Raw genomic sequence first — 11,360 nt, forward strand, 5'->3', positions numbered from 1 at the left:
TATACATATATGTGTGCTATATATAGCACATACCTAAAATATATTTTACACATTATATACTATTATATATTATATATATATATATATTTGGGTATAGAATTTGAGATTTTGTTAGATTTGCGTTGTCCTGGGCTATCTAATTTATACAGTTAGCTTGCTTAACTGCTAGCCTCTCAAAAGGAAAGAATGGTTAAAAGTAGCAGGATGGGAAACAACGGGAAGAAATTTAAAGAACCCGATTGTGCACAAATAAACAAAATGGCTTTGAAAAAGAAAAAAAAAATACACACATGACACACACTACATAGGGACATACAGTTTTTCCCTTAAGGATAACTGAACAAAGATTCAAAATTGTAAAGGAAGTAAAGATAAATTAATAGAAGACTTTAAAGATAGACATACAATCATACTGTATTTTATTGTTTCTAAGCCACACATTTCCCACCCATTTTAAAATCATTGAATGGAGATGCATCTTAACACCTGATAGCAAGTGAGCTGAACTGGCTGCATGTTTTTCTTTCTAGTAGTAAGGGCCTTATTGCTCCATTAGCTGTTTCATCTAAGATTAGATGAAACACAAATTAACTTTTTTATACTTTGTAAAAATTTAATCATCTGAGCTTATTTTTCCGCAACTTACTTTTCTTGCTGACCATTTTAGCAAACTTTATTTAGGTATAATTTGCATAAATACACTAATTTACATATAATAAAATGCACCCATTTTAAGTCCACAGTTTGATGAGTTGTGATAGCTGTATAAAGTAATCTCACCGCAGTCAAGGTATAGTATACAATTTTCATCACCCCCAAAATCTTCATACATCTTTGCAGTCAAACCCCCCTCCTCTACTATTACCCCCAGGAAACTACTGATTTACTGTCACTATAGAAAAGTTCTAACTTTTTTTTTTGAGGTATAATTGACATATATAACATATTATTCATGATTCAATACTTGCATACATCGTGGAATGATCACCACAATAAGTCTACTAAACATCCATCACTATAGTTAAAAACAACTTTTTTTCTGGTGACAAGGGCTTTTAAGATCTACTCTCTTAGCAACTTCCAAATATGCAATACAGTATTACTATTCACCATGCTGTACATTACTCTCCTAGGACTTAATTATTTTATAACTGGAAGTTTGTACCTTTTGACCCACTTACCCATCCCTTCCTCATGCCCAGCAACCACCAGTCTATTCTACCTATGAGCTCTATGAGCCATTTTTGTTTTTTAGATTCCACATAAGTGAGATGATACGGTATTTCTTTCTCTGACTTATTTCACTTAGCATAGTGCCCTCAAGGTCCTCAAGGTTCTATGTGTATACACACACATATGTGTATCACATCTCTATCCATTCATCCACTGATGAACATTTAGGTTGTTTCTGGATCTAGGCTGTTGTAAATAATGCTGCAATGAACATGTTTTAACTTTTCTAGAATTTTACAGAAATCGAACTATATAGTAAGTAGTCTTTTGTGTCTGGCTATGTCACTCATCTATCCATTCATCCACTGATGAACATTTAGGGTTCTTCCAGTTTGTAGTCATTAAGGAAAAAGCTGCTACAAACATTCTCATACACTTTGTAGAGATGTGTTTTCACTTCTCTTGGGTAAGTATCTAGTAAGAGAACTGCTAGGTCCTATGTTATGTTTGTAAGAATCTGTCAGAGTATCTTCTGAATCTCTGCACTATTTTGCATTATTATTAACAATGTGTAAGGGTTCCAGTTGCTCTGTACCTTCAATATCGTTTGGGACTGGCAGTTATTATTTAAGGCATTCAAGTGGGGTTGCAGTGGTATCTCCATGGTTTATATTTTTCTATTGACTAAGGGTGTTGAGCATCTTTTTATGTATTAACAATTTGAACATTTTTATGAAGAATCTATTCAAATCGCTTCCCTAATATTTATTGCATTAACTTCATTATTGAGCTATAAGCATTTCTAGATATAGGTCCTTTGTCAAATATATGTATTACAAGTATTTTCTCTCAATCTGTGATTTAGCTCTTCATTTTCTTGTTGCTGCCTTTCAAAGTGCAAAAGTACTAATTTTAATAAATTCCAATTTATAAATCTTTTTTCACAATTCATGCTGTTTCCTAAGAAATCTTTCTCTAGTCCAAGATACAACTTCTATGCTTCCTTCTAGAATTTCTAGAGTATTAGTTTCTATTAAGTCTGTGATCCACTTTGTAACCTAATAATTTTGCAGTACAATTATGTGTGGTGTGAGGCAAGAGTTGAGGTTATTTCCTACTTGAATATATAATTATCCATGTGTTAAAAACACTTTCTTTCCTCGTTGAATAACTATGGCACCATTGTGAAAAATCCACTGTCCAATATGCATGGGTTAATTGTTGAACTCTATTCCCACTGACCCTAAAATTTCTTACAAAATATGTCTACTGGCAACAAATCTTCTTATCTTTTCCTTGTCTGAAAGAGTCTTTCTCACCTTTTCTGAAGGATATTTTTGCTGAATATAGAATTCTAGGTCAGCAGGGTTATTTCTTTCAGCACTTTAAAAATGTCATGCCAAGGCCACTCACTTGCAGTTTGAGAAAAGAAATACATTCACTCTCTGTTTGGAATGTGTCTTTTTTTCCTCCAGCTGCTTTTCTCATTTTCTCTAGTTTTCAACAATTTGATTATGATGCACCTTGGTGAAGTTATCTTTGTGTGTTACCTTGCTTGCTTGTTGAATTTCTTGAAATTTCTTAAAAATCTGTGGGTTTATAGTTTTCATCAATTAGGAAAATTTTCAGACATTATTTCTTACATTGTTTTTGTCTCCCATCCCAGCTTCTAGGAGTTCAAATACAAGTATGTTAGAAGACTTGAAGTTACTCCACAGGGGGCTGAGACACTGCTCTACTTTTTTCTCTCTGTGCTTTAATAAGCTTCAAGTTCACTGATCCTTAGTTCTGCAGTGACCTATCTGCTAAATTCCATCCATTCCTTCTCATCCAGCTAGTGACCAAAGAGGTAATCAAATAGCAGCAGTGATTTTTAAAAATAAACCTTACACATATGTGATTATTGGTATAAATGTATTAACCACAAATAAAATGTTTAAGGATTATTAATTTAGAAATGTATAGTCTTTTCCAATACCTTCTTTACTGTCTATAAAATTAGTTTGTGTGTATATACATATCATGTAACATTAGAAATGATACTGAATGACACCAATGATAAGCTGTTGTCATTTTTTAACTTTGACCTCTTCTATAAAAGGTGATAATGATCTGTGGAAAATGCTTTATTGTATCATGCCAACTTACTATAAGGAGTATTTCAAAATAATACAAAAGTAATCCACAGACTTGATTAAGGGAAGAGCAACTGATCCAAACATTTTTCTTCCTCAGTTTTTCATAGTAACTGCTGAAAATCCAATAAGCTGATTTTTCCAAGAAAGTTTATTCTAATAACTTTGGGTGTTCAATCCGTGCAATGGTCCAGTCAGGCTTTACTCCTTGTGTAAACTCCCTCTGAAATCTAGGGAAAAAGTTACAAATAATGTGAATCTTTTATCAGTCCAAGCACGTCCTGGATAATTATATAATTTGCAAGTATATATTAGAGGCAGTTTTTAGCAAAAGGCTAATGGTAAATAGTAAATAAATACCAAAACAAAAGTTTAATCTACCAACTTGATCACAAAAAATATCCCCACAAAATTACATGTGCATTCTCAACTAAAATAAGTATTTCTAATGGACTGATCTACACTTCAACATCTGCCAGTCCTTGAGAGAAACCTGGATGTTATTCTGTTGTTAAATACTAGCTATAACATAGGTCTAATGTGAGGAGAGATAAACTGGACTATGGTGACAAAAACAGCACTTCCATGGAAGTTGGTTTATGTGATTAGGTGCAGAGCTTGCACTAAGATCAACCTTGAAAACAGTGTTCACGAGCTGCCCATGATCTTAGCAGGGAACGTCAGAAGAACCAAAGGTTAGTGTTGATTAGTGTTCTAGATGATGTCTTAAAAAAGAGACAATTCAGTAGATTAAAATCAAATAAGTATTTAAACATATAGAATATTTTGGGTAATTACAAATAAAGCAAAATTCAAAACAAAAAAAAAAAGAAAGAGCCTTTACTTCAAGAAAATGAAAAAATGAAGATATAATTCCCTTTATCTTAGTGAACAGAATATATTTTCTTTCTTAGGTCATTTTTGGGATTTGTTCATTATTTTAAAGCAAACTTGTATAACTTTGGTGACATAATAGTACTCCCTTTTAAAAAAATATTAAACTATGTCTCCACTGACTTGTTTGACTTGTTCACTGTTTCAAATTTTATTAGCATAATAATACACTATAGTGCCTCTTTTAAATAATTAGGCAGGAACTCTTTAATTCTGTATCTGAACCCCTACCAGAGTACTTGGTAAACAGGAGATAGCCAATACAAGTCTAGTAAGTGGATGGTCTATGTACCAATTATGGCAGATTTTATATTCCAAAGGTGGCCATGACTACATCTCCCATCCTACGTGCTCCTCTGCAGTGTGACCTTGCTGTTGCCCCATGAAGAGGTGGTGTCTCTCCGCACCCTTTCAATGTGCAGATCTTGTGCCTGTGTCTGCTTGGACCAGCAAACCATGGCAGAAATGATGTTCCAACCCTGCACATAGTCTTTTATCAGTCTAGCATCTTCTGTCTTCTGCCTCTTGGAAGCCAACCACCATCTAAACATGTGACTAGCCTGAGACTATCACAAGCCCAAGCGACGAAGAGAGGCCCTTGGAGAATGAGATGTTTTGTATGGAGAAGCCAAGGAGCACCATGGAGCTGCCTGAGTGAGTGAAAAAGAATCCACTGTGGAAAAGAATCCCCTGGCTCCTGCCACCCCAGTTGATACCAGGAAGAACAGAGAAAATCCCACAGGTGAATCTTTCCAAAATTCCTGAGCAGTGGAATAGCAGGCTGTTTGAAGCTACCAAGTTTTGCAGAGGGTTTATAATGTAGCAAAGACAGCTGAAACACCGTTTAATTAAATTCAGCAATATTACCTCTTCCTAATTTCTGAACACTCCTGTTTCGTGGCCAGTATGTCTTTAAGACTTTCTCTCTTCATAAATAACTTGTCAAATTTCAATCCTTTTCTTCCTAAAGCTCCCTTTAGTTTTCATACCTTCATACTACTTTCTATTTTCTAGAGAAAGGAGACAACGAAACGTGATTAGACTTACTCATAGCTTGCACTAAGAAGCTGTTTAGTTTCCACGTTCTGATTCCCCAACTTAACCTGGAAAACACTGGCTCCGCTTATAGTTTCACTGGGGATGTTGGCACTGGTTAGATACCAAAAGCACATCAGGATGTTAACAAACTTCCTTCCTTAGAGAAAAAACATACACACATACAAACACAAATCACAATCATCTATCATCCATATATGCAAAACGAAACCAGCAATTGGCAGTATGTATACAGTTGTTACAGATCAAATGTTGTGCTTATTCTAGTCTAACTTAAGACACCTGTATTGACACATTTTTTGTTCTTTTTTTAGAAATTTCTCTTGGGGTTTATGACATATTTGCCCTCCTTTCTGCACTGCAGTAATACCAACTACTTTTCACTAAGCATGTACTATTGACTGAGGGTACTACATGGATTATTTTTAATTTGTGGCATTTTTCTAAAATTATGATAACAGGTATCTATTGTCAAAGCAAAAACAAGATGGTGGGGAGGAACACATTTTTTGCTAAGTAATTAACTTAACCCCAATTGCCTATAAAAGAAAGACTTCTACTCTGATTCACTCTGCTGCACCTGGCGGTTATGACAGTGCCCTGTGCAAAAATCAGGTAATACCTGTGGTGCTGAGATGCAATTTGAAATATTAGGAAAGAAGAAAATATTTATCATTAAAAGTACCTTTATAAATGTTTCAAATTAACAAGTGTGCGAAATTTTTTTTCACTATTAAGAGTCCTCTAGCAGAACTGCCTTGGCAAGTGTGTAAGCAAAGGCTAGATTTCCTGTGCGTCTGGTAAATATTTGTAGAAGGAATAAGTAAGTCAGTACGTTTTTAGGAATGCTATTGGGAAAACAGGACAAGGAGAAGAACTAGGTAAATGCTAAAGTTCCTTTCAACTATTTTCATTGTCTCCACATAAATCCAACTTGGGAGTTCTGAATTAATGTTACTGTCAAAACAGTCTTTAGCTAACATTATTTACTTTTTCTTTTACTCTTTATTCCTATTTAACACACAGCTGGACACTCAAAGTGCTCAATTGTTTCCTTTAAGATAGGAAATCTGAAACAAGTATTTTCAGTTTGAGACATGGGAATAGCTGGTTCTAGACAATTTTCATTAACTAGTGACAGCATTTTCTTCTGTGAATTAAACATTATTAAGGAAAAGTTCTAGACAGAGAGGCATAAGAAACTATTATCCTTTCTCAAATCTTCCAGAGCTAGAACTTTAAAGGATGAATATGTTATTTTCTCTGAAGTTCTATAAATATCCACGTGTACCAACAAAACCCCACTATTCCATGATTATTCACTAGTTTAGCTTGTCTGGACAATCGTGGATCATTTAAAGCTGACTCAGCTCCAGCATTACCTTTCTCATCGTAGTAAATAGAGATGTCTCCTGTTGATGTGTATACAATTTCATCTATGTCAGCAGCAAGGGCATTTTTATGGTTGTCAGGTAATGAAGTAACCTTTTCTTTCAATACCTGTAGCGCCTAAGTATGGAAAGAGCAAACCATAGTTCACCTGCTGAATTTTCAAAAAACTTTTCAAAAAGTGAAATGAATTCTTCACTGAATGAATTTTTCTAAAACTATTTTTAAATTTAGTACCATATTTATTCATCTTTGAAAGCAAAGCTGAAAAGCATCTAATTATTCAACTAGACAATTCCTAACAGAACATTCTTTGTAAGAACAGAGAGACGTCACATTTACTCACTTATGCCTTAAGGAGCAAGTCATTCTATACTTTTATATGACCCCGAGTACCCAAAAGGCAAGATACAGGGACTCTACTTTGGCTGATGGCACACATACTATTTTTAAACATAAATAAAGACAATGTATATCATTCTACTTCAAGAGAATACTACATTTATTTTTAAAGGAAAATTAAAAGTATACTTTACCTCTTTGGCCACAAGTTCTTCCAACAGATCAAATTTACACTGTGACAGCAACCTGGACACATAAGCAAAAGCCTAAAAAAACAGTGGGGGTGGGTAGTGATTATTATTTCAAAATACCATACAACATACAATGCTCATACTTAATAGTAACAAAGACTATTTTATGATAAAGGCAATAAATAATGTCAAACACTAAGATATGGATATTAGGCATGACTCCTAAGTTGACTGACTTTTCTTTTCTCATATGGCCTTCCCACATGTACCACAGTAAATGAACAGGTTGCTAACAATGTATCCACTGTAAGGACCTGGGAAAAGATAATGTGTGGTATACATACTAGGTCCTCAATAAAAAATCTTCTATATATTTCCTCTTAAAATAATGATGAAGTAATGGCCATCGTGACTGTTACATGACCCCCTCTTGATCATGAACACACAGTAGCTGGGAAGTAGCACAACCTAGATGGTGCTGGGAGTCTGGAGATCTGGGTTGCAGCTGAGCCTCATTAAGATGGGTAAGGCAGATATGGGAAAGGGGGAGAAAAGATAACAAGTTTGCACAGTCTAAGACTGTAGATCCCAACTTTGAAGTATGAGATCCCATTTTAAAGCAGAGGGAAGCAGCTGCAATCCTCCACATTCCTAGCAATGAGGAATGGAACTGTGCATAAAACTCTACCTGTGTTCCAGGGGATGGGAGAGGGGAGTAAAATGACAAGTTCAAGAATTATGATAGGGATAAGAATAGGATGATTTGGGAGCATATAAGTGAGCACTTATGCCATCAGGGAGGACCAGAGTGGGCTTCCTCAAGGAAGTAACATCCAAGATGAAATTTGAAGAACTGGCGAGAGAAAGAGAATGCACAGGATGTCAGAGAGATAATACTGTATAACTGTTACGAGCTGAATTGTGTTTCTCCAAATTTATATGTTGAAGCCCTATCTTCCAGCACCTGAAAATGTAACTAAATTTGGAGACACGGCCTTTAAAGAAGTGATTAAGTCAAATAAGTGTGGGCCCTAATCCAGTCTGACGAGTGTCCTTAAAAGGGGGGATTTGGACACACAAAGAGACACCAGGGGCACACATGTAGAGAGAAAAAATACACATGAGGACACAGCAAGAAGGCAGTCATTTACAAAGGAGAGAGGTCTCAGAGAAACAGCCTGCCAACACCTTGTTCTTGGACTTCTAGCCTCCAGAACTGTGAGAAAATAAAGTTCTGTGGTGTAAGCCACCCAGACTGAGGTACTTTGTTGTGGCAGCCCTAGCAAACTAGTACAATGATGGCGCTGCATTTTGAGAAAAAGTGCATTTCCAAATGGATTCAAGGATTCAATTCTTTGCAAACACTTCAGAGGCCCTCAGGGTTCAGAGACACTAGATATTTTAGTAAGCTTTTGTATGTGGATGACGGGTGATACTTGATAAAAAGAAACAAAGACAGTAACTAACATGTTGAAACCCAACCATGAGACTGTAGTTTGTGTGGCCAAAGAAGATCACACCCGAGCAAACTATCCTATAAGGTAGTAATGAACCCTTAGGAGGCTGCCCTGATAAGGCTTTGATGATGTAAGATTGTCTAACCTAAACAGGCTTCTAGGAAATAGCCCTCGCTTTCATAGAAAAGGCCAAAATGTGCTGGCAAGACATAGGAAAACAAACAGTGTATGTTTAGTGTGGTTTGATGGTAGTAATACAGAAGATATCATATGTACGTAACAATGGAAAGGAGAGTCTGTAGAGAAAATAAAGCTGTTTAAGGATTGTATATCATTGGACTACCTATTTCTCTGGCTCACTTGATGAATAAAAGCTTGCCTAGATTGGTATAAAATACTCTTCAAGGATACACTGTATAACACAGGGAATATAGCCAATATTTTGTAATAATTATAAATGGAGTATAATCTTTAAAAATTATAAACCACTATATAGTGTGTCTGTAACTTATATATATAATATTGTACATCAACTATACTTCAATTAAAAAATCATTTTTAAAAAAAGCTTGCCTAGATTGTACTTAACCATTTCAATTTCTAGTGACTCTGGAGGAACAAGACTGCTTGTAGAGAGGGTCACAGGATAATGCACCCCAGCACTTGCTAGCTATGCATCCTTGGGCCAATTGTTTCACCTTTTTGGAACTCGATTTTATCATCTGTGAAGGAGAATTAGACTAGAATGATGAACCCTAGGTGCCTTTTTGTTTTCATATTCTATGATTAAAAAAAGAAAAATCTTAATGCGCATGATCTCATCGATAATTAGATATTCACAACCCAAGATAACATCTTATTGCTGGGAGGTTAACCTATGGAGAAAGGGCAAGTTGAGCCCATGAAAGTAGATAAGCTAGCCAATGTTTTTGTACCAGATTATTCCCAAGCCCTAGAATTTATACCTACGTAAAGGAAGGTACAGTTGCCTTATGAGATTGAGAAGGGAGAAGGTTTTTGGGCCATGTCTTTTCAAATCTTAGTTGCTGAAAAACTGACTTGCTTGATCTGAAAGGTCCATTAAGTAACCACTGGCTTAATGGAATTACTAAATATTTGTCATGGATGATCCAACATTCCTTATGGAAATCAGAATGGTTAAATGCACAAAAATTGACTTAAATGAAGCAAAACTGCATACAAACTGGCTGATGAAGGGGTGAAGAGACTACTTAATAGCAAGGAAAGGTGCTAAAATAGCCAACAGCCAGGACCACTTGGATCAGAGAGTGACTGAAAGTGTCCCCATGCTTCTCTGTGTTTAGAGGAAGTAGGGACTTAGGCCTGATCCCTGTCATTGGTGGGAGATGGTTTCCATTCCTTATTGACACATAAATGAGCACAAGGTAAACAAGATCTCAGGTCATCAGGAGGAATTGTGGAGAACAGTAGCATCCTGCCCATTCACCTCTCCATGGACAAAAGATTTTGAGAACTGATATGAGCAGAGGTTTATCCCTAATGATGCTATTGATCAAGCTTGCCCTTTGCTTTTTAATTTTTTTTTAATAAAAACATAAATCAGTCAAGAGTTGACTCAGGAAAGCAGAAAGCAGGAGTTAATATTGACACTGAGTATATAAAGCTGAAACAGTTAATTTATAACTGAGAGATCACATAATAAATATAAATGGCTGTGTTTATAGAAATAATCTGGGGAAAAAAACAGGAGTAAATATATCAATATCAGCATTCAAACAATATTATCCTCTTCATTTTGCAGAAAATCACATTCAGAAAAAATAAAGCCGTACAGCTTTTAAGTGGCAGGAACAGGCTTTGTTCTGTTCTATCTGATTCAAAACCTGTAGAGAGCATAAAGCATAATTAAGGGACTTCACCCTGGAAACTCAAATCAAATCCCTATTCCTTGCCGCCAGTGCAAACATAAGCAAAAGCTCAATTTAAGTGAGGAAGTGGTCGGAGGGCTCTGTGTCTGGGTCACTACCCAAATTTATAACTTGAGACCCAGTGGAAACCTCACCTCTAAACACTGTTGCGTGTAAGTTGAATGCACAAGAGGCTGACTGATTATCCACAAGGAAATAAACAAACCTGCTTCGCTCCCTCGGAGAATTCTGCGATGCTGAACTCTTGGTCGAAATAGGCCCAGATAAGGAAGGCGTAAATTCGAGTCCGAACCCAGTTGATGGGGTTGGAGAACCCCAGAATGATCATCTTTGTTTTCTGGCGCTGCTGGGGTTGCTCCTCAGTGCTATAGGTTCGCCGAAGGCAGGAAGGGAAAGCAGGGAGGGCTGCGATGAGTCCCGGAGGGTTGAGCAGGGGACGCCCGGGACCGCGAACAGGCAGCGTCAAGGCCGCCGAGGCCCAAGAGACTCGAGGAAATAGGGCCGCTCCGGAGCCGAGGCGGCGGCAGCAGAAGCAGCAAAGTCCAGGCAACGGCGGCCTCAGCTCGGCCGAACCGGGAGTCCGGAGGCGTGCGGCCAAGCCAAACAGAGGCCGAGAGAGTAGCAACCGGGGTAAAATACAGACGGCCTGCGCCATTTTTGTGACCTTTCACCCCTGTGCTTACCTGCGCAGCAGGAAAAGAAAGTCGGTGGGAAACCGCTTCAGCGGGATTCGGAGAAAGAGGCTGGAGAGGCAAGCTAGCTTGTTGCTGCCACCTCTGGTGGGTCCGCCCCATCCCCGCTCTCCGGCACAGG

The 11,360-nt window shown here is 37.1% G+C and overlaps 1 protein-coding gene across 1 annotated transcript; it reads right to left on the minus strand.

Moving 5' to 3' along the window:
- Positions 1-402: 402 nt before the first annotated feature.
- MAIP1 (matrix AAA peptidase interacting protein 1) lies at positions 403-11,347 on the minus strand. The gene is made up of 5 exons (XM_010991948.3): positions 10,753-11,347; positions 7,184-7,255; positions 6,641-6,767; positions 5,250-5,397; positions 403-3,538 (listed from the first exon to the last, which is right to left on the minus strand). The coding sequence occupies exons 1-5, from the start codon at positions 11,200-11,202 to the stop codon at positions 3,460-3,462; spliced, it is 876 nt and encodes a 291-aa protein (XP_010990250.1). The 5' UTR covers positions 11,203-11,347; the 3' UTR covers positions 403-3,459.
- Positions 11,348-11,360: the final 13 nt, after the last annotated feature.

This window comes from Camelus dromedarius, chromosome 4 (assembly GCF_036321535.1).
Source record: "Camelus dromedarius isolate mCamDro1 chromosome 4, mCamDro1.pat, whole genome shotgun sequence".
NCBI classification, from domain to species: domain Eukaryota; kingdom Metazoa; phylum Chordata; class Mammalia; order Artiodactyla; family Camelidae; genus Camelus; species Camelus dromedarius.

Excerpts from the sequence above, each read along its gene's own strand:
- MAIP1 (XM_010991948.3), bottom strand. The coding sequence starts at position 11,202 with ATGGCGCAGGCCGTCTGTATTTTACCCCGGTTGCTACTCTCTCGGCCT. Across the intron at positions 5,398-6,640 it reads TATTTACTACGATGAGAAAG|GAAGGAAGTTTGTTAACATC; the intron begins GTAATGCTGGAG and ends TTTTTCTCTAAG. Across the intron at positions 3,539-5,249 it reads CTTCTTAGTGCAAGCTATGA|ATTTCAGAGGGAGTTTACAC; the intron begins GTAAGTCTAATC and ends CTTTTTCCCTAG.